A 24,903-nucleotide genomic window follows, 5' to 3' on the forward strand; every position below is an offset into this window, starting at 1 on the left:
CACTTTTAGGACGTTACATTTAGTCCCCACTTTAGTGGGAGTATGAGCTTATGCAAATACTATCGGTAACGTGCAAGGAATTTAGATTGAAAGACTTTCACCACGTCAAGGAGGAAAGATTCACCAAGCCCCCAGTGGACTTTAGGATCTTACGACTTCAATGATAAAGGTAAAAGGGAAGATCATGAGAGAGAAAGAGAACCATGACTACAACTAGTAAGGTTATCTTACTATGAGTCATGAAAAGAATACCAGAAATTACAAAGCAAGGACAAAGTTTACTAAGTAACTTAAAGTATCAAAAGAGAGAATCACGAGTGGAGTGTATGCCCCCACGTTAAAGCGATTGTGTATGCCTTGTCGGGAGCAATTGATTTAAGGTAGGATACACCCAAAGAAGACAAACACGTTATCATAATAATTTAGCCCCCAAGAGAGGATAAATCAAAGGATAATGAACACAAAGCAGGAGGTAGTTTCACCTAACTTTGGAGTCAATATGCCTTTTATGATAACTCATGTATATGCATGCATAGAATTGTCGTCATCCCCCAAAGAGAGGAAACCACCATAGAAGAAGGGAACACATGTGTCTTTTGAGTCAACATGGAAGAGACCAAAATAGATCTCAACGCTTTGCATCATCCTCAAGTAGACAACACTAGGGACAACAAATAGAAGAATAAGGAGAATAAATAGAATAATGTCACAAATAAGCAATAGAGGAGAGAGAAAGAGAATCTACGGTGCTAATGAAGCTAATCAAGCACATCGTCCTCCCCCCGATCTTGTTGATCATTATTTTGAGAAGGTGGACAACACACAACAAGAGCCACATCAAGAATAGTAGATGGAGTTGTCATGAGTTCCAAACAAGTATCATGCTCTAATGATGAGTCACTTTGTTCGTTACTAGGAGCTAGGATTAATGCTTTTGAAAATTTTGCAGACAAGTCATTGTCAACATCAACATATTCATATTCATCATCAGGAATATTAGGATCTACATTTTCATCATTAATAACATTCTCACATATTTCTTCATCAATATTAATAAGAATAGGAGCTCTAATAGGAATAGAACTTGAACCATCATTTGTCTTAAGCATTTTGTGTCTTGGAGAATTAAGTTGAACATCTTGTTTAGGAGAAAATGGAATCATGTCAACTATTGGTGTTTTAGGAGAAGAAATGGTTTGGGAAGCAACTTAACGAGCTTTAGGATGATGTCTCCATTGGCATTCTCTTGCACAATGATTTCATCTAGTTTTAGTTGAAGGTTGATAAGGTTTAGGTTCATGATATATATGCTTTGTCTCTTTTGTGAGGGAAGGATGAATGGGTTGAGGCCTTTTAGGTTGGACAACAAGAGAGGTCGATCGATTCTCTTTATAAGATGAAGGAGGAGGAACCACAACATCTAAAGGAGGAATGGGAGGTGTAGGAAGGAGACCGGGTCCATCATGAGGAGGAGGGATATGTATAGCCTTAGGAGGAATAGATTGATGTTTAGGAGGAAGAGTTTTTTCTACCTTTAGGAGGAGTAGACTCATCCATGGGAGAAGAAATAGATTATTCTTTAGGAAGAAGAATATCTCTTTTATTAGGAGAAAGGATACTCTCCTCATTGGGAGAAGGAATAGGTGCCTCTTTGGGAAGAATATTATTTCTTTCCTTAGGAGAAAGAATAATCTAGGAAAGCAATAATATTATCCTCAAGAAGGGGTATATAATCATTAAGAGGAATTCTAAGTGTTGGATTTCTAGGTTTACTCAATGACAAAATCTTTTCATTTTTCTAGTTTTGATATTATCTAAAGAGAGCATTACTTCTAGGTTGAAGAGGCTATAATTGTTCGAACCAAAAATAATCAAGACAAACATCCCCACGCCTCATGATAGGTTGAAATATGCTATGATTAACAATTATGATTTTATCATTATGAGGAAATTTCAAACACTTGTGAATAGTAGAAGCGACTGCTTTCATGAAAGAGAGACAATGATGCCCTAACTTCACACGAAATTGATTAGATGTAGGAATGATAGCAAATTGAACATCTAAGCATTTAGTGCCAACACCAATAGGAACTGTTATAGGAATAATAACAGGACAAGAGAAGCCATAAAAAACTTTAACTATCACATCAATATCATCATATATCACTTGATGCAATTGTAAATTATAAAGAAATCTTTAGTTATCACATAATCCATGCAAGCAGGATCAATAAGCACTCCTCTAGCGGGTAAACCTTTGATTTTCGCACTTATGTATAATGGGCCATTAGGTGCTTTAATGGTCTCACTAGGATCAAATGTGATGCACGAATCCTTAGGAGGTTCTTTTCTATCTAAAAGGTTCACCACATTATTAGTTTCAAGGGTCACATCATCGGGAGAGAAAGCAAGATGATCGGTCTGAATCACATTAGTGGAATGGGATGGTAAAGGATCAGTGAAAATTTGAAGGTTCTGATTAGGAGGAGCTACATATTTATTTCCTTTATCATTCACACTTGCCACAGAAATAGTATTGTTATCAATCAATTCTTGAATCTTGCTTCTCAATGAAAAACACTTTTCAGTATCATGACCAGGCTGATGATGATATTGACAAAAAGATTTAGCATCTAAGTAAGGTGAAGTTGTCTTAGATGGATCAATTGGTTTGATTTGGGAAATTTTTAACACATTCCTTTGTATTAATCGAGACATAATTCTATGTAAAAATTCATTAAAAGGAGTAAAAATCTTTTTCTCCTTTAAAGAGTTTAGATAAAGGAGGCACACCTATAGTGGCTGCTACTCGAGTGTTGTTGTTGATGTCATTGAATTTCATAAATCCTTTGTTTGGTTTGAACTTCGCAAACGATTGTTGAGCACTATCACTCTTATCACTCGGAGTCGTGGAAGGAGATGATTGTTCCAATTGACTCACAGTCAGTTGATGATTGTGAAGTACTGCGCACAATTGCGGAAAGGAAGTAAACTCGGTTAAGAGAAGTTTATCCCTAATATATTTTTATAAGTTAGCATTGAAAACTTTTGAATATCTTGATCAGGCACAGGAAAAGAAATATGAGAATACAAATGCTTATATATACCAATAAAATCAATCACTTTTTTTTAGCTCCTTGTTTACAATGCATAAAATCAATCAAAGTAACCTTAGGACCAATGTTATTGTGAAATTGTTGAATGAAAGCATCAGCCAGTTGCTGAAAAGAAGTAATAGAATAAGGAGGCAAAGAAAATTTTCCATTGTAAAGCTCTATCCCTTAATATTCTAGTGAACAATTTTGCTAACAACCTTTGATTATGAGCAAAGTCACTACACAAAGTTTGGAATGTTCTAACATGAGTTAAGGGATCACCTTTTCCATTATCAAGTTCCAATTGAGGGACTTCTACATGTTTAGTAGGGATGACTGTAACAATGTCATTGGATAATGGGCTCGCTACATCAAATGTGGCCACATTATACTTGGATTGATTCATAGAAGCTATTTGTTATTGTAAGGAAGACATCGTTTGGGCTAGATTATTGATTGTGGCTTCAATACAAGGATTGAAATTAGATATGTTGGATTGAGAGGGTGGAGTGATATTGTTAAATAAAGGAGGTGGGACACTATGGTAATTAGGTATTGGAGAAGATTGGGTAACACATGGAAGACTCATAGGAGGAATGAAGGAATTGTGATTGAAGGAGTTTCCCCCTTGACTAACATTTATAGGTGGTGAATGTGATTGGGTAACAAGGGGAACACTCATGGTAGGAGAAATGAAAGAAGATGTATTTTCCCCATGATTGACATTTGTAGGTATAACATTTTGTGTAGAGGTAGCCATGATGTTTGATGTGAAGGTAGGAACACTAGTCATAGGAGTTGTCAAAGGAATGTAATGATTAACTTGACTAGGAGGTTGTGTATAACCTAGGGTTTCAACACAACTCTTCATAGGCATGATATTAGAATCAACAATATGAGCAATACCACACAAGATATCAACACCATGTTTATCACTTCGAATCATTCTTTTTAATCCTTAAATCAATGGGAGAGCTTCACTTTCCAGGTATTCTTGACTCATCCATTGTTGAAGATTACCAAATTGATTGTCCATCTTTGCCAATTGACCAATGAATACCCTAGTTAGTGATTCATCCTCATTATGAGAATTATCAAGAGGATAAACATGAATATTTGTGGGATTTGAATAAGCACCAATATCCTCATTGAAAAAGCTAGCCAAATTAGGCTCCATTTCCTCAGTAATTAAACCTTGGGCAACCTTAATTCTACAACTTCTTCTAACGGGGATACTATAGGGAGGAATAATAGTAGTAAAACTCATGCACTAGGGAAAAGAAATTGGAAACAATAATGAAATCTCCTAGGAATTTGAAATTTAAAATTTGGGCTTTGTTAAAATAACCTCTTAAATTAATTTTGAAATTATCCCCTAGAAGATAGAAATTTGAATTTAAAATTAGGGTTGAAAATGACCTCTTAATTTTTAAAGTTTGAAAGGAGGGAAAATAAAAATAAAAATTAGGGTTGTCCAAATCTAACCTCTTAATTAAAATTTTAAGATTTTGAAATGTTGAAATATTGAAGAAATCAATTTAATTTTAAAAATTAGGGTATGTGTAGTTAATCACTTAATTTTAAAATTTAAAATGAAAATGGAAATGTTGAAATTCAGATTTGATTTCGACCTTAGGGTGACCTAAAATCAATAAAATTTCATGAATCTCTAGAGTTGTGTAGTAAAATACAGTGAAAACAGGCTCTCAAAATTTGAGCAGAAAAAGTTGGGACCAAGTTGGTAGCGACTTGGTCTGAACACATGGTCCAACCAACTTTTTACCAAATTTTCGGGGAAGTGAGATATTGTGATTTTAATGCAAATTCTAGAAGGATATGGAAATTGGAGATGTCGAGATATGTGAAAATAAGCCTTGAAGGTCGAAATAGGACACACTTGGGATGTTCAAGAAGATGATTAATTGAAAGAACAACAAAAAGGGCACACTTAAGGGTCAACTTTTATGATGTTTAGAAGTAAGACAAGAGGGTTTAGGTTTAATTGAGCCAATTAAATGCTTAAAGGAAAATTAGAAACTGCACAAGATTAATTTAATTTTAAAAATTAGGGTTCATTGCATAAACCGCTTAATTTTAAAAATATGTATATGTATATATGAATGTATATGCATATGTATATGCATATGTATATGTATATATGTATATGTGTATATGTATGTCTATATGTATATGTATATGTATATGTATATGTATGTGCATGTTCATGTTCATGTGCATGTGTGTACATGTGTGTATGTGTATGTGCATGTGTATATATGTACATGTACACATACACATACACATACACATACACATACACATACACATACACATACACATACACATACATATACATATACATATACATATACATATACATATATATATATATATATATATATAGAGAGAGAGAGAGAGAGAGAGAGAGAGAGAGAGAGAGAGAGAGAGAGAGAGGTCATACACATATTGCAAGTATATGAGCATATCATATGGATATGTGTGGACCAATTTGTAACAAACACATTAATAAGATATTTACATAGGTTGACACCTAATATGGGGGCTGTACCATTGATTAATCTTTGTACCAATGGTAAAAAAAATTAATAAAATACTAAATTATTTCCATTTTACATGTATAACTTCATTTTGTTTTTTGGTCACATATGCACTATCCTTTGGTCCCTTTATCCTCTTATACTTGTTAAGATAAAAGACATTTGAGGGATCAAAATAAAAAAAATATAACTATGATTTTTGACATATCATTCATTTCTAATTTGGATTTTGTAGTGGAGAGAGTGTCAAGAGAGGAAGATACTTGCAAATTGCATAACACGTACCGTTTTATTATTTTTTTGGGTTGGTAATAGATAATTTTATTATTCAATCCCAAATAAAATTTACATCGATATATCCCATCAAGAGACTATAACCACGATCTTCTCTATCCACCCTTTACATCACTATATCATTCAAAATGCAAAAACAAAGTCTGCCACCTAAATTAGAATTTTAAGCCTAAACTTACGATACTCGCCCGAACATCACAATACCACTATTACAAGGGAATACCAATAACAAAACTCCTTTTATTGACTACCCCAAACCAAACCATAGACCATTCATACATGAAATTTAACAGAAATTACAAAAAATTACAAGACATCATGGACGCCAAAAAGAGGGACATACCTCCTTCTTTACCTGCTTCATCCACCTCTGCTCTCATTTTCTTGGATGCAACCACCACCTTCTTCCTCATTGTCCACTTCTTCTTATCCTTGGCTCTCATATCTATTGTCGCAAAAGCGATATTCACCTTTGCCACTTTTTGCTGGAGATACGCCTTTAGGGTTTCCCACCCAATTAAGGCTTCCATCCTTCCTTCCTTTCTATTACACACAAGCGAGTAATGAACAAATGAGATTAGCTCATATACCTCATCAACATCCAAACGGTCAATGCCTTCTCTCATATCGAAACCTGCTCCAAGAATGGCCCATTCCATCACAAAGTCCAACTCATGAATCCAATCCTCCTCCACATTTGTTTTCATGACCTATTTAATGGTCTCTACCCTTCATCCCAAGTCTAATCTGCACACTACCACCATGGCCACAATGTCTACGATGGCTCGGTAGCGATGCTTGGTCTGCAGAAAGACATCCCCCAACAACAATTCAATTATTTGCAAAAACTCTGCATCACCAAATTCAAAGAGGCTTTTGAGCCTCTTCATAGAAACCAACCCCAAGAAAGTCGCCTGTTGCATAGTTGTGATCAACGTAAATGTTGCCTCCATTGCCCTTTTCCAACATAACACCCATCACTTCTATCTGAGGAATAAAACCACCCTCCACCAAATTTTAAAACCACCCAAAGACCCCTGTCCCATCAACCATCTCCCTTAAACTCTCATTAATGCTTCCTTCATGTAACAATGTACCAAAGATGTCAAAAATTGAATGTGAGATTTCAAAAATCTTCAATTCTCATTTCTCCTCCATCATCATACATGTGAAATTTGGTAACTATCAAGGGTTGTCTATTATTGCTTGATAGCATAGATGTACTTTTGTAAATGCTAAGCTTGCACTTCACCCGATCTAATTGCATTGACAATGATTAAAGAATCCCCCTCCAAGTGAATTTTTGAAAGGCTCAAGTGTCTACCAATTTTGACAACATGAAGAGCTACCATAGCCTCTGCAACATTATTCGTCCCATCATCTAATCGCTTTTCTCCCAAAGCGATGATATTCCCTTGCCAATCCCTAACGACAAATCCCGCTCCTGAATGATCCGAATTGTCCTTCGACACACCATCGAATTTGTTTTTAAACCCCTCCACCGGTTTTAGCCTTGTTGCCTCCTTTGAAAAACTAGCTTCCAGATACAATAAACCATGCCCATTAACATGCCATGTATCATTTTTTATTGAATATGTATGAAGTTACGAAATATTTTTAGTTTGACTTTGTTGCAATTTATCTATTGCATCTTCTCTCTCACTTTTCTTGTTTGTACTTGTTTCTCACATTTGGGAGTCTTAAATTACACGGTACCATTATTTTCCTTATACCCATAATTATCTGGCTTTGGTTTCACATACAACCTTATGACTATGAATATACTATTTTGATTACATGTTCTTGAATGTTGATGCATTATGAGGTCAAGTCCTCTTAAGGTCTATATAACCTTACACCCTTCTCATAAATTTTGTGCATTGATAATCACATTCCAATTCAATTAACATTACCTTTAGTTTTCTATCCAACAACAATACAAATATATTTGGGAGATTCAATTATTGCCTCAAAATCCTATAAATTGAATGTCTTGCATAAAAGGAATAGGCACCTTGAGTGTTTTGGAAGAGTTGGTACCTTTGTTAGACCATGAATGGGGTTTGATAGTTTTAATAGTAATCAAACTAATATTTGAAGGACTTGTCGTCTTTCACAAATCAACTCAATTTATGTTGAATGTAGTTTAGCATAAGGAAAGGTTTAATCGAGGTATTGAATTTTTGAAGGACTTGTTGTCTTTCACAAATCAACAATAGTCTCATTAAAATGAGAGTGTAAGTTTAAAGAGAGCTCTCCTTGTGATGGATCATTTGTTCATATAAACTATAAACATTTGTTATATAAATTTAAAAATAATTCATTCAGGAAATTTAAAAGTTTTGTCTTTCAAATTTTTGTCATTTTAAAAAGATTTTTTTTATTCTATGTAGATTTCTAAAATAATTGTCACGAAGGTTTGAATTTTCGGTCTAATAGGTTGGTAGTTCAAATAGCCCAAGTTGATATTAATAACATAATACAAATCTTGTAATAAATACTCAAGAACATAAATATTTAATATTGTTAAAAATTAAAAAATATCCAAAATGAATCAAATAAATATTGTATTATATTAAAATAAAATTTCAAATATAATTATTCTACAATAATTCAAGTTTAATAAAACAAAAATAATTATAAATTGAACTACTTCTAATAGCTTTTATTTATCATTGCAATTTAAAAAATAAATAAAATAATTTCAAATCTAAATCTAAATTAAATAATTAAAATAAAGTAAACAAAAATACAAAGTCAGAATATATAAAATCTAAATATTCATAAAAATAATAAGGATAAAACAATTATTAACTAACAATAATATTAATATATAATAAATTTATTAAATCAATCAATAATTAAATAAAAATAATATTAAAATTTTAATTTATTAAAATTTAAATATAAACAATTAGGATGATATTGAAATCATGTTATTTAGAGTAACACCAAATTAGCCGAAATGTTGATGCAAAAAATATAGACATAGTTAAATCCAAAGGCTGCTATTACTTTACTCAAGATTAGGAATTTGTCTCCTCCTAATTCTATTGTATTATTTTGTTTATATATTTAATTATTTTTATATTATAAATTCAATTGATATATATTGTACACAATTACTCTTAACAAAAACAATTTCTATTTTCTACTACTCTTAAATTACCACAGTATATCTGATTATCTATATAACTATTGCTGTTGTTGAAATGCAAGTCCTAGTTAATTATATGTATTACTCTTAAATTACCACAGTATATCTGATTATCTATATAACTATTGCTGTTGTTGAAATGCAAGTCCTGGTTATTAATTATATGTATTCAATTCACTTAAAATGTTTTGGTCGTTACTCTGCAAGTCCTAGTTAATTATATGTATTCAATTCACTTAAAATGTTTTGGTCGTTGAGTAAAGGAGGTGGAATTGATATAGGTATCGTGATGGATGAAGTGGGTGGGCGAAATAGAGTGGAAAAGACGCTACATAAATACGGATCCTTCTCCGAGATAAACATGATAAAAAGGCTGCGAATTTTTGACGAAAAGCCACGAAGCAGACACCGTGGTGGGGCCCGCAGAGGCAGGATAGTGTTTATTTTTGGCTTAGCAACGCAGTGACAAATGCACAGCAAGGCTAAATCACCGACAGCAAACTAGAGAAAATTTAAAAAGCATAAAGCATCTTAAACATCTCACGTACAGCACTCCACTCTCACTGAAAGATGCAGCTTACTCTGGCCTTCTGCTGCTTTAGCTTTTCTGCGCTATAAGTACTCTCATAATGCTCTCATGATGCTCTCATGATACTCTGAGATAACGCTGTTGTTTTAGTGAATAGGGAGAATGGCCGGTAGGAGCCTGGGCGAGCCGCCCACAAGGCGGCTGACGCGAACACAGACGGTAGGGACTCTGGCTTCCAACGAGGCGATTGACAGTGAAGTGGTTCCTTCTACTCTGTCCAAGATCGCTCCCATCCTTCGTGTTGCAAATGAGATCGAGAGCGAGTGCCCGCGGGTTGCATATCTTTGTAAGCATCTCAAAAACCCTAGCTTTTGTACTTTCGCAAATCTGCAGACAAGCATCACGGTGCTAATAATGGGATTCAATGGTTATGATGTAACAGGTAGGTTTTATGCATTTGAGAAGGCTCACAAGGATGATCCTACTTCCAGCGGCCGAGGCGTTCGACAGTTTAAAACGGCTCTTCTGCAACGCCTGGAAAAGGTGGGAACTAGCTTTGGGTTTTAATAATCAGTTGGGTGGATGCATTGGTTACTGCTTCCTTAGATTGCCTGCTATCATTTAGCTTTACGTGTTTATGCCTCGATTTTCCAGTTGGGCTGTTTCGTAAGGGGTCTATAAATCCTATCGTTGGCACCATAGTGAGTCGTATGGAGGCGACATTCAAATATGTCTGCCGCCAAAAGTTAGTTGTTTTCATCGATTTTTTCGCTACCCAAAACTCGTTATACTTTGTTTTTCGAACTGCCGAAAATTAGTTATTTTCTTCGTTTTGTGCGCCCCTTTGCTTTCCCAAAATGGGATACCTTTGCTTTCCCAGAATGGGACGCATCCATGCCAGTGTAATCGGCGCAGTATTCTACAAAGTTCTTAAAAAATGAATTCCTCACTGATTAGTATGTTGTCATGGACTCAAATTCACAAGTAATTGGCCCCGAGTTTAAATTTCACCTAAAGTTATGGTTCGATGTAACGGGATCAGCTAAAAGTTCTTATTATATGTGAAAAATTAGGAGCCTTCTCAAGAATCCCCTTGCCTAAAGCTTTGGTTCCATGGATTTTAGAATTATTTGCTGTTAATAAATTTTAATTGGAATGTCTGGAATTTTCAATGAGAAATTATAGACACTATATGGAAATAGATGGTGCAAGTTTTAATTTCAAAAAAACACAAAAAAGGTCTTGCATACTACCACGTAGACATAAAAGTCTATGCTCCCATGGAGCCACGTAGACATAAAAGTCTATGCTCCCATGGAGGGGGGAGGCTATGGAAAATTTCTCAGCGGGTGCTGCTGAGAAAATCTAAATGTAATAATAATCAAGTGGCCCCATTTAATGGGAAAAGACTCTTTTTGATCCTGTAGCTACAATTTTTTGATTACCGAGAAAAAAAATAGGAGCCAAAGCCCCTTCCATGAGATTTGAGCAAAGCATTATGGGTGTTCTATTTTGCAGAGAAAGATTTTTTTTAATCTTGTAGCTGCATGTTTTCCATTACAATGGACTGTTGAGAGAAAAAATAGGAGCTAAGGCCTCTTCCATGAGACATGAGCAGGGGTTTGTAGTAGAATTGGGGTGGGCCAATAAAACTATCCCATGGAGGGTGCTGTGGTTCTTTTCATGCATTTACAGGTGGCACCATGACTAGTTTTAAGGCGTTACAGGATAAGAATCTCTAACTCAAAGGGGCGCATGCTATTTTCTGGGGTACATTTTGTGTTGGTAGGGGGAGTAGTCACTAGACCATCACACGATTGCAGTTCCCGCTTAAATAATCCTCTGAGGTATTGTGCCAAATGGAAGCCTGGTTAGATTTGTTTCTTGATTTTTTTTTACTCAGGGTTCACTTTTATACAGCCTGGAATAATAGCAGACATCCCTTAGTACCTTCATTTATGTTTCACGGGTTCTTTTTGATCCATATGGCTCCATTTAGTTATTTGTCTGCAGCATCCATAGAGATAATTATGGTATTTTTCTACATGAAGCCTATAACTTTGTAAGGTTGTCAAATTATAACTATCACAAAAGGTTCAAGTTTTGAATTATAAGTTGAAACTACCTCCAGAAAATTAGTTTAAATAATTGATGTCCTAGTAATCAATAATAGATTAAATTTTATCATCTATACATATTATTTATTGTTTTGATTAATTAAAAACAGGTTTTTGGAAGGAACCGGGAACCTTGATTACATAGCAGGATAAGGATAAAGAATTAAAGTGGCAAGAAATAACAGTGCCTGGACATTAATACAAAGATCAACCCAGAAAAACAAAAAGGGATCACAAAACAAAGAGAACAGCACAAGATAGCCTAAGGACAGCACAAAGACAGCACTGAGACAACACAAAGACAAGGACAGCTAGATGTTTTTTACGAGTTCTTCTGCGTGAACCACCATTTGCTTCATATTGATCGCGGAGTTCTTCATATCATCGAGCTCTTTTTCCTTGATGCCCACCTGTTTCCGGGTGTTGGCCCTTGTTCTTTTTTCATGACCCGTCTTCTCTGTCTGTTCCTTCTCATCTTCCTTACCTTTAATCTGTTCAAATTTTTTTATCAACATGTTAACATGGTCAACAATGGCCTTAAGGATCTGGAAATTTTGCTCAGCAATCTTCTTCACAGTAAGCTCCATCTTATCCACTCTATTGACCAGGTTGTTCAGGTTAATTTCCAGACCTTTATCATCTCTGATTCTTTCCAGCTCCTTCACCTTCGTTTCCGTTTCCAGAATTTTATTAACCATTGCCTCAATAGCTTCAGCCTTGTTAATAGCCACCATTAATTCTTTGACGTTCTCAGAGAGAGGCTTCTCACCCATGGTTGCCTTTTTGATCATATTGAGATCAGTCTTCAAGTCACCAATCTCTTTTGCCATTTTGCTTATGACTTCACATAAACCCTTGATGCTATCATTACCTATGGCACCTTGGTAGACATTTTGATTGCCCATGTTGTTCTCCTGATCCTCATTTTGCATTCTCTGTGTGTTCAGGTTCTCCCCATGGTCAGTATCCCGCATTTCATCTTCCTCCTTACCCTTGTTCTTGTTCGTTTTTTGAACCTTAGAATCCTTATCAGAAGAAATAATATTCCTTTTCACCTTATTTATCCCCTTACTGGTCTTCTTGCTCCTTTGGGTTTGCTTACCCATTCCCTTTCTCTTCTTACTTATTATGATTCTATCATCAAAAGACGACTCCTCAGAGTCCGAGAGATCATAATCCACAGTAGTCCCCTTGCTCTTTCCCTTGGTCTTCCCCTTGTTGCTAAAATCTTCAGACTCACTTTCAGTTTCAGAATAAAAATTGAACCCACTATCCTCACTTTCAGTATTGTCATCCCTAAACTGTTTGCCTTTACTAATGGGTTTCTCAATAATTTTCCCTTTCAACATCTTATAAACTAAAACCATTAAACCTTGGTGAAGGGCATGATCTCTTTGAGAATCTTTCTGCATTTCACGAATAGTATGATCCATAGAGCAAGCAAGATAGTAAGGCAAGCTAACCTTATCACCATGGCGAAAGTGGTTGAGCAGCACAAAGTGTTGCCCATAAGCCCTTGTGAATCTCTCGTCTAGAGTAATGTAGCTGATGGTGGCAAACAACACAAACCTCCACGGCCTACAAATACGCTTAGGAGAATAGTAGGGGTTATCTGCCTTAACCAATTTCCTTTTTTCACCATCCGTGATAGGAAACCTATCCGCGACCTTGTCTGACACACTTTGATCTATGTAAAATTTCATACCATCTTTCACCATACCCGTAGCTTCCGCAATGACATCCTCATCCACTTGTATCATCTGGGTGCCAACAAAAATCTTACCACTCTTCCAGTTTTTTATGAAATGCTTAGTGACAGTAGGGTCTTTGTCACAAAGCCTTTCCATAAAAACGTTCAAACCTCCTTCTTGAAGGATCTCCCATACTTCATTATTTTTCTTCCAATCCGAGCAAGAAGCCGGCTCAAACCTCTTTTTATTGCCCCCCATTTTATCCTTAAATTTCCAATTCTTCCTTATCGCAGCTCTGTTATTTTCTCTGCGAGCTCTGTGAAAATACCTAACAATTTTATTGTTGTTATGCAGAGCCACCCAAAATCCGTGCCAAATAAATATGATATGACAAATAAAGCAAGCCTCGCCGCCGTTCTGATCAATCATAGACAAATGAGGATAAGGCATTAGAGATTATGATTAGTTAAGACACGTTGCTTCATCTGGATCCGGTCCAGTTCAATTAAAGATTTCGCCTCACACTTGAGATTACTCTCACCATAAAGGGTAATAATTTTGTCAGAGCGACAAGCCAGCTTGGCAGCCTAGTCAGCACATTTGTTAGCTTCTCTATATGCATGTGTGAAAATACATATTTCAAAGGTTTTACTTATATCCTTCACAGTTTCGATGGCATTGTGTATAGACCAAGAGGGAGGGAAAACATTATTCAAGCAGTTAATAATGTTCAAAGAGTCGTCTTCAACCCACACTTTAGTGCAATTTGAGTCTTTAGCAAGAACCAACTCCTGATAAGCAGCAATGGCCTCCGCAACATGATTGGTTTGGTGACCTATAGGAATACATTTGATAGCTTTACATATTCCCCCTTCATCTCTTAATACCACACCACACCCTGCATTACTAGGATTACCCTTGGAAGCGCCATCGAAATTGATTTTCATCCATCCTTGAGGTGGGCATTCCCATCTCACCTCATCTCTAGGATCAGCATGTATGATTTCACTCCCCTTTATTCTCCAATTCTTAAAAATGATGTTATCCCCTTGATCTTTGGGATTCATTATTCCACTAGTGATGTAGAGGTTCTCCAACATGTCTTTTGATTTTCTCAAAAATAATTAGGGCTTTTGATGCCTTATCTTTGAACACTATCATTTCTCTCTTTCTAGATTCCCTGACAAATATGAGGTAAAACAAATTTCCATAGCAGATTAACTGAATTGTTCTTTGAAGGGTGGAGCCAGGAATTGAAGACATCTTGGACAGCTGCAGGGAAAACCCATTTGACATTGAAGTTGTCTAGGCATCTAGCCCAAATATCCGCAGAGAAAGGACAATGGACAAACATGTGATTATTGGTTTCCTCATTCTGCATACAAAGATGACAAATACTAGGCAAACAAAAGCCTCTTGTTTTAAGATTACCAGTCGTCAGAATCTTGTTTTAAAGAACAGTTCAGAAAAAAATATTAATTTTGGGAATAAGACCTTTCACCCAAGCCTTAGCCCAACAAGGACTATCCTGACTAGGATATTGCTGAAAATAGAGAGAGGGGCCAAAAAATTTACCATCAGCAATAAGTTTCTAGATAAGCTGGTCCTCGTCATCAACCACCACCATAGAATTCATAATTTTATTCAGATGCTCAAGAGAAGGATCAACAGTGGATAGGTCCTTCCACTGACCTAAATTCCAGTAGACGGCCACAGTAGTACCAAATTTTTCCTTACACTGATCTTGGAACTTGCCCCAATCAGGATTGTCACTAATGGGAGAGTCTAACAACCAAGTGTCTTCCCAAAATTTAATAAAATTGCCCTTCCCCACCTTCCATTTCACTCCTTTGAGTATTATGTCTCTGGTTCTAGTGACATTTTTCCAGATGTTGGATCCAATCAGAATATATTCAGCCTTGAGGAAACTATGAAGGGTCGGGAGTTGTCTTTTATTCTTATTGTCCCATATCAGTTTCCATTCTCCCTCAGTTTTATAACCTCTCCATATTTGCTTAGCCATGAGAAACTCATTCATATCTCTGATTCTTTTAAGACCAAGTTCTCCTTTTCTTATAGGTTTGCACACCTTGTCCCCTGCAATCAAATTCATTCTCTTCTTTTCCTCAACCCCAGTCCAAAGAAAGGTTCTTTGAATTTTTTCAATAGCATCTGCAAACTTAACAGGAATTCTAAAAAGACTGATGGCATAAAGAGGGATACTCTGGAGGGTAGATTTCAGAAGCTGGACCTTTCTCGCTTGACTGAGCAAAGAGCCTTTCCATCCAGCTAACTTCTTATGAACTTTATCCACCAGAGCACCCCAAAAGATATCAGGAGGAACCTGACATGAAGGGAGCCCAAGATAGGAAGCAAGGAGATTCCCAATTTGGATACCCAAAATATCACTCATCTTTGTCTGTCTTCTCTCTAGAGTATTTATGAAGTAAACAAAACTTTTAGACCAATTAATCAGTTGACTAGTTGCACTCCCATATCTATCCAAAGCTTTCTTTAAGCTTCTAGAATCTTTCACAGAAGAATTCCCCATAATAATTGAATCATCCACAAATTGCTGATGAGAGCACACTTGGTCTGCAGATGAAGGTTTAAGCCCTCTAAACTCTCCCTTCTTAACAAGTTTTCCAATAAATCTTCCCAAGCATTCTGCCATGATTATAAAAAGAACAGGGGAGAGAGGATCCCCCTGTCTGAGACCCGTGGAGGACTTGAAAAAGGGTGAGGGAGACCCATTGACCAGCACAAAAAAAGAAGCAGAAGAAACCAATTGCATAATGAGACAGATGCTTCTTGAAGAAAATCCAAAGGTTGAAAGAATAGTCTGCATAAAGCCCCAGTCAACTCTTTCATAGGCTTTAGATAAATCAAGCTTCAGAAGAAAACCTTTTTTTTTAGCCCTAGAAAGAGAATGAATGTTCTCATGGACCATGATTATCGAGTCCAAAATTTGCCTCCCAGGGACAAACCCACTTTGCTGGGGAGATATGATCAAGGGGAGCACAGCCAAAATTCTAGAGGTCAAGACTTTAGAGATAATCTTGTATAGGGAATTGCAGAGGCTTATAGGTCTAAAAAGATCCATCGAGTCAACCCTCATCTTCTTGGGAATAAGAGCAATGAAAGTACCATTCAATTCTTTCAGAATTCTCTTAGCACCAAAGAATTCCTTCATAGCATTGGAAACCTCCCTTCCAACAATATGCCAATACATTTGAAAAAAAAACATAGGGAAGCCATCCAGGCCTGGGGCCTTATTAACTTCAAAAGAATTGATAGCCTTCAAAATCTCATCATTAGTAGGGATAGCAGTAATATAGGAATTCTGGTCAGCATCCAAGATAGAAGGGATGCAATCCAAAAGATCCCTTTGAGCTTGAAGGTTTAGATTTTGATCCTTAGTCAAAAGATTGGAGAAGAACTACAGAGCAACTTTCCTCATGGAATCTTCATTATCAATAATTCTGCCATTGACTTTAAGCTGAGAAATCCTGTTGTTAGCCTTGTGTTTCAAAGTGGACGTATGAAAGTATTTGGTATTTCTATCCCCCTCCTTCAGCCATATATTTCTCGATCTCTATTTCCAAAAGGTTTCTTCTTTGGCTATGATATCATGATATTTCATAAGGATCTCATCTTCAACCTCTCTAGAGACATTGTTGTAGCCATTATTCTGAATCTCATCTTGGATATCTTTCAGATCTTAAGAGAGTGGTAGCTTTGGACACAAAAATGTTCCCAAAGGATTCCTTATTCCACCTTTTAACATTGTCTTTCACAAACTTCAACTTTTTGACCACCTTATACATAGCATTTCCTTCAACTCTGACCTGCCACCAATCCTTGTTTTTGCTTTCAAGGTCCGGGTGTTTGGTCCACGTTCTTTCAAATCTATAAGGGAAATGTCTCCTTCCTTGCTTGGGGTCAGCATTAAAAGATATAAGATAATGGTCCGACCCGACCCTGATATGAGTAGATAAAGAACAAAAGTAGGAATTAAACCAGTCACGAGAAATTAAAGCTCTATCAAGCCTAACCTGAATTAAGTCTTCACCACTCCTTCTGTTGGTCCATGTGTATTTAACCCCTTGCAAGTCTAGATCGTGGAGAGCATGGTTGATAATGAACTCCATCAAGTCCAATTTGCTGTCCAAATTGGTTTGGCTTCCTTCCTTCTTCTCATTTTCTCTCATAGGGGTATTGAAATCCCCCATAATAATCCAGCTATCTTCAACAAACTTACTTCTAATCGAGGATAGATTCTTCCATAAAACACTTCTGCCAGCTTTAGTGTTAGGGGCATACACATTAGTCAAAACCCATGAAGTACCATCTTTCAGATGTTTAAATCTAATACAAGCCATATTGTTATTTTGAATCAACACCTCTCCCTTAACATTATTATTCCAGAAAGTAGCTATACCCCCAGATGCCCCTTCGGAACTACCACCACTAACTCCCCCATTACTGAACATTTTCAGACATTCAACCTTTTCCCTATACATTTTGGTTTCCTGAATCATAATAACATCCGGGTTTTTGTCTCTACTCATACTTTTTATTAAATCTTGTTTATGAGGATTATTCAATCCTCGTATATTCCAGGAAATAATCTTCATGATTTTTTGGAAATACCTGCTTCAAAGATGGTTCTTTGAGTACCATCTGCTAGATTCTTACCTGGCTTCCATGGCCCTCTTCTTTGCATTTGAATATCTTCTAGGTGATGTGTGCTGAGCCCCCACATCCCCTAGTCTACTTCTGGTGTTCTGGTAATCTAATGGTTATTATTATTATTATTTTTTTATTCTTGCCTTTTCTATTTTCCTCCAATGTTTCAACCTCCTCCTGATTTATCCCACTCTTTCTCAGGGCCTTGTTTATGTCTTCTTCATTTCCCCATATTGGAGCATTTTCCTCCGGGAAAGTCGACTTGACTTGGGTCAGAGAAACCAATGATATCTCTTAAAGTCCTTGCTCTAGGACATTATCATGTTGAGCATCTTGAAACCAACTTACTCCATTTTCTGACCCTGAAGAGTTAGGAACATCTCCCTCCTCCTTATTGTCTTTGGCTTGACTGTCTCCCTTATCCATCTGATTACTTTCCCACTTTTCACTCTCAGCTATATTCTGATCTGCTGTGTCCTTTTGGTCACTTAGGTAGTTCTTCTCACCATCATTAGAATCCTCTCCACTTTTCTCCTGCTCGTTTTCCTACTGAGAAATCTTATCTTCCGTTCTATCCACCGTCTCACTTCCTGTTTCCCTGGCTGATTCCTCCTCATTTCTTCCTAGTTGGGATTGTTTCTCCTGATCCGGACCTTCAGAAGGAGGAGCCTTCAAAGGTTTTTTTGTTTTTTTTATCTGGGTTCTTTTCCACCTTTTTCCAAACCCTGGTTTGGGTTTGAAGTTTGGAAACTTTGTTTGGGCACTTTTTAGCCCAGTGCCCAACTCTCTTACAGTGAAAACAAGCAAAGGGGATAGATTCATAAACAATTTCTTGCATCCATTTACCAAGTTTTGAGTCTATCTCTATTTCCTCTGGCATATCCTTATCAGGTCCAACCCCTATGCAGATTCTGGCATAAATGAGTCTTCTTTTGGATGCCGTCACCGGGTCAATGGAAAGAACCTCCCCGAAAGCATTAGCTATCCCAGCAAACACATGTTCCTCCTAGTACTCCATTGGAAGACCTCGAAGCTTTATCCAAACAGGCACTTGGACCACAAACTCATCATCCTGACCCGAGTTAGGGTACCAATAAACATTATGTATTTACCTATCATCCAGGTTCCATTGCAGAGGATCTGTCTGTGATCTTCTTCACATGAGAAGGAAAAGGAAATACATCCTTTATTCATAGCTACTACGTCCACCTGACCTTTTAGATTCCATTTTCTCTTCACGAATCCATGAACAACCTCAATATTAGGTCTCACCCCAAAGAATTTGCCTATCAGGGTGCTTTCCATCTGAGCAATATTATGATCTATTATTTGATTAGGAATGGATATGGCGTACTTTCCTTGAGAAATATTCGATATATTTTCAACAGGAGGCAAAGTTGACTTACCTTTAGGTTTGATTCCAAACAGAGAAGACCATTTACCAATCTTCTCAAGCCTAGGTCCACATGATTTGGGACCCCCACTTGGGTCCCCTGAATCCAAAGGGGCATCGGGTTCCAAACCTTCGGATCCCTCCCCCTCCAAAGGGTCAGAAAGTCCGCTTGCTACCTGCTGTCCTGATGCTGCTCCAGGTCTCCCGCCCAAAAACATTTGAATTTTGGGCCTGACCATTCCCCTTGTCCCCTCCGCTCCGCTCTCCTCTGCTCCGCTCCATGTTAGATGTTAACTCGAGATGTAAGCAAAAACATACATATTATTTATTGTTAATCTTACAGTAAAATACAAAAAATTAGTTATTTTATGGGTTTCCTGAAATGCTGTGTGAAGTCGTCCTTTGGGCTATGTGGCAGGAATGTTGAGGTGTTGAGCACATGGTTATATTGAAAGGGGTTGGGGGGTGAATCAGTATAACAACAAACTTTTACTTTTTCAACTTAATATCATAAGCATATAACTTAATCTCAAAGCATATTCATTGCATATCAATATTCACATGAGATCTAACTATAGATAGAACACAGGATATATGTGGAAACCCTAACGGGAGAAAACCATGACAAATTAATGCTTTTATATAAAATCTTCTTTTACAAGTTTGTAGGCACTAATCTACTAGAGGCACCAACCCCTCATTCAATTCATGAGCACCAACTCACTAGAGGGACCAATCTCTTTTCTATGAGGCACCGACCTCCAAATCAGAACAAGATTCCACCTTGATTGTTAATTCTTCAATGGATGATGGATAATTCTATCTTTTTCTCCACAAACTCTCTTATTCAAACCAGTATTATGGTGTCAATAAGTCTACCACAAAAGTGATTACAATCTCCTCATAAAACTCTTATAAATCTGCCATACTATTTCTCACAAAACTTACTTCAATATGCTTCATGGTTTTACTCCATACAAGTCTTCTGCAATCTTCCTCTTCATCAATGTCCTTGATGCATGTGCTTGGTAATCTTTGAACACACACCACACACTCTCAGATTGAAATCTGCATCTTACTTCTTTATACAAATCTGCATTAGATAATCTTCTTACTTCTTCATATGAGCTTCTTGTGATGAATTGTCCTTCTTTTATTTCACTCACACTTAACACACAACTCTACTCTTAATTTCAGTCTCTATTTATAACTTCTTCCTTTGTCTGGAAAAGAGTGTGACTCTTTCTAAGAGACATACCTATTCATAGATCACACCCTTTCTTCTCTTAATGAATCAATTCTAACTTTTAATTACCTTGATATAAATCGCACACCTTTGGTGTAACAAACAAATCTTCAATAAATTATTGAATCGCACCTCCTCACTAAAGCAAATTGCACCTTCTCATTAATCAAGATGCTGCCTTTGATCAAACAGCATTTTATATTTTAATCATAGAATTTCACCTTTGTTAATCCGTCACCTTTACAGGTCACATTACTTCAAAACTGTTTATGGTTTACGAGGATGTTTTGACCAAAGTATACGCTGACAACCCAATCATAACCAATGTCTTCAAACTGCACATGTCTAATGAAAAACTCCTTGTAATTGCTTTATTGCTGCTTCAGTCACTGCTTCTATCTAAACTCCTTGTAATTGCTTTATTGCTGCTTCAGTCACTGCTTCTATCTAAACTCCTTGTAATTGCTTTATTGCTGCTTCAGTCATTGCTTCTATCTAATCACTGTCAAGTGTCAAGCATATTAATTACAGTTTCTTAATCATAATCATTGTTTTATACTCCTTCAATCGCTACATATGTAATATTGCCATTTTTTCAAATAAGAATGATTATTGTCTTCACTTGGTCACTGATCTTTACTTTACTATTAATCTCTGTCATTTACTGTGTTACACGAAGCACTGCTTTCGATTGTGATCACTGCCTATGATCACTGTCTTCATGTTTATCGTTAACAACTCTCTCTTATGTTATCAAATTGTCCTTGATGAAATCTCTGTTTCATTAATGGTAATTGGCCTTGTTAATGAAGTCGGCAGCATAAAGAACACCAGTCGATGCCTTTAATCACTGCATATCGACAATGAATTTCTGCATACAACTGCTGCATACATGTGCTCGTTGACATTATGGATCGCTGCATATAACATATTATTCATAATCTCTATTTGTTTCTTCTTTAGAATATCTCTACATTTTATTATCCTTTCTTATCCTTGCCTTATAAGTCTTCTATTTACTGTCCTGGGAAATCTGTGAGTCGCTGTGATGAACTTGGGTGATTTTAGACTACCTCCAATTTGTGTTGTCTTGGGTAGCTTGTAATATGGTGCTGCTAATATTCATCAAGGAAGCATTGTCATGGTATAATAGGTTTAAATCTTTAATTTAAACTTAAATGTCTTCAATCATATCTTTATTCATATCTTTGTCCATTCTTTATTGTAGTTGCTGCTATGTTGTCCATCATTGCCATGTTAATCACTGTTTTTAATCTTTAATCACCGACTGTAGGTAACTTTTGAAGAACCTCTATCTATGCAATGTATGATTGATGTACGTTCATGATTAAATGAACTTTTCATAACTTCCATACTTTTATTTGTTTTCACATCAATGACAAATATGCAAACAATCTCTTCATTCTTCCTTTGATATTAATGATAGCAATATGCCTACTCATCTTTGACATCAATGACAACTTGTCTATGGCATTGTCTTCTTACCTACTTGACTTTAATGACAACATTCCCAACATGAGTTGTATAACTATGACTTCAAATTTACTAGGTGGAATTTGGCTTATCTAATTTAATTTAATCAGTCAATATCTTTTTTTTGAAGAAATCTTCAATTACAGCTATCGTGCTATAAACTACCAAATTGACCTCAAATTTGCACGAGTGAATTGGACTTGCTCAAAGGAAAGGTTTTTAAATACAGAAAGTATGTTGAGACTTGTACAAGGGACCAATTTTATCTTGTTAGATTTTTGAAAGGCCTTTAAATTAGTGAATGTGTATGTGGTTTACAAGACTCGTTTAGTTTAACTATTATTTGATATGATAGATTTTCATTATAATTTAAATTATTTTTTTGTATAATTGAACAATCAATCCTAGGTGTGTTACCGCATGGACATATACAAAACATATTGTCAAGTGTGATATGACACAATGCTCAATTTGCACATATATGCAAAACATGTTTTCGAGCACATTATGAATATCAAGTGGAGTAGGACCTATGATTCCTAGGGTGAGATTTGACCATAGTACCACTCTATTTGGACTCCAAAGTCATATGTAGACACATATTTTCAGTATTGCAATTTGTCACCAAATTTTGTGCTCATATGATCATTAAAATGAGACCAATACAAGCTCTTTGTGAGCACTAACATGGGACTAGTACTAGCTCCTTTTGAGCAAACACATGAGAAACCTACAATAGAAGACTAATGTGTGCAACTTAGAAATCTGACTTTAGGTATCACAACCACACTAGTAGCCAATGATGGAATACCAAGAGTCAGATCCTTTGTTGATTTGAACTTGGGTCTCCATAATGGAACCTAATGATACAACCAATTGAGCTCAACTGCTTGGACAAAGTCATTAATGTTAAAAATGTAACTTGCATACAAAACCTAGGATACATACAAATATTGGATATCCACAATTTTCCTTAGGTGCAAATGATATGCCATTTAAGTAACCTAGAAAAAAGAAAAGACAATATAATATTCTTCCAAGGGTAATATGAGTCTATATTTAGTTGATGAGGTTGTGGTTAGTTGGTTATGGGGCATTGCTTTATTGCCCTCCTAGATTCAAGTGCCTTTCAAGATTCAAGCTCCCATAGGGTTGGTGAGCTTGTTAACCTTGTGCACGTAATGGATTGTTGTGCTTGTAGGCTTGGACTATTAGTTAATGGGGGATGGGCTCCCCATTTATGGTTCCATTGATTGGGCTTGGGTAATGGCTATGTTTGAGATTGGTATCCATTGACACCCTTAGCTTACTAATAGAAAAATATTTTGTATTTAGTAGAAAACAATGAAAAACATAAATTAACTACCATCAATTAATAGCTTATTGTTGGTGCGTAGAGTTGTTGGTTCCCAAATCCCTAGATAGGTCTTTTTGGAACGCTAGGGTGTCAAATTAAGAGCAATGAACCTCTAACGTATGATTTTTTTTTTACACTGTAGGAATCGGGTAGTGTTGTGACCATTTCACACATCGCCCCATTAGAATGGGGACCCCTCTTTTGTTTTTGGTTTTGCTTTCTCTTTGCTTGTTTTTCTCTCTGCTTTTAGGATTTTGAGTGAGTGAGTGGTCTACCTGGGTTGGCTGGGTTAGGGCTAAACCTTGGAAGCTCGTTTTTTTTTTTTTTTTAAGCTAAGTCTAGCCAAATTTTGGGGTTGTTAGTCATTTGCTTGAGACTTCAAGATCGCCAGAATGAAACATGCCTTTCAAGGGAGTCAAGTTGGTTAGGTCAGGGGCAGGGTGAATAGGTCTCATGTCAGGTTAGGATTGAAAGGTGGTCTTTCTTGGTAAGGTCCTGTTTGTTTCTGAGTCTGAGTTAGCTAAGCATAGTCAGTGAAGAAAGGGAGTTGATTTGGTTAAGTTAAAGGGAGAATGAAGTGAATCAAGGTAATATCTAGCCGGGAAACCTAAGTTTTGCTCCTGACCCTTCTAGAGGGTCCAGAGCGAAATTTTGAAAAACTCTCATTTTAGCTTGATGAAAGACAGAATTTTGATGGGGATGCATGAAGGAAGGTCTTTGCTTACCTCTTAGGGAAATTTGGGGTTTAAAAGGTCAAGAATTAAGCTCAAAGCTTGATTTTTCGCTCCTGACCCTTCCAAAGGGTCCAGAGCGAAAATCTTTGTAAACTGGATTTCCTTCACAATTTTGGCTAAGTTTTGACATGTTTGAAGATGAATTTATGTGTTCTTGCCTAGAGAGGGATTTGATCGATTTTGGAGAGCAAGATGATGCCTGAAAGAGGATTTTCGCTCCTGACCCTTCCAAAGGGTCCAGAGCGAATTTCATCCTAAATACAATTTCTCGCTTTGAGTAGACTTATAATCTTGTTCCTAGCCTAGAAAATGATCTAACTTTGCCTGGTGAGATGGTTTCAAACTTGAAAAATTGAGTGATTTGGCTTAGAATGGAGATTTCGCCCTTGACCCTTCCAGAGGGTCCAGGGCGAAAATTTTATTTGAGCTTATTTTTCACCGACTTTGGCTAAATTGTGATGTGTAGGGTATCTTTGGGGAAAGATTGGACATCATTTGATACATTTGAAGATTTGGAAGTCATGAAGAAATGAAGGATTTTGCCCAAGA

The 24,903-nt window shown here is 36.5% G+C and overlaps 1 protein-coding gene across 2 annotated transcripts in view; it reads left to right on the plus strand.

Annotated features, from left to right (window-relative positions):
* The first annotated feature begins 9,555 nt into the window (after positions 1-9,555).
* Positions 9,556-24,903, plus strand: part of LOC131064663 (callose synthase 3) — a 154,731-nt gene continuing 139,383 nt past the window's right edge. The window contains exons 1-2 of one of the 2 annotated variants that reach the window (XR_009372084.1): positions 9,556-9,979; positions 10,076-10,176. Coding sequence is in view for 1 of the 2 variants with exons in the window: in XM_059218549.1 (XP_059074532.1) it covers positions 9,796-9,979; positions 10,076-10,176 (285 nt within the window). In the remaining variant the exon portion in view is untranslated. The remainder of the gene's footprint in view (positions 9,980-10,075; positions 10,177-24,903) is intronic. The other variant, XM_059218549.1, reaches the window with a different exon arrangement.

This window comes from Cryptomeria japonica, chromosome 1, assembly GCF_030272615.1.
Source record: "Cryptomeria japonica chromosome 1, Sugi_1.0, whole genome shotgun sequence".
Taxonomy (NCBI): domain Eukaryota; kingdom Viridiplantae; phylum Streptophyta; class Pinopsida; order Cupressales; family Cupressaceae; genus Cryptomeria; species Cryptomeria japonica.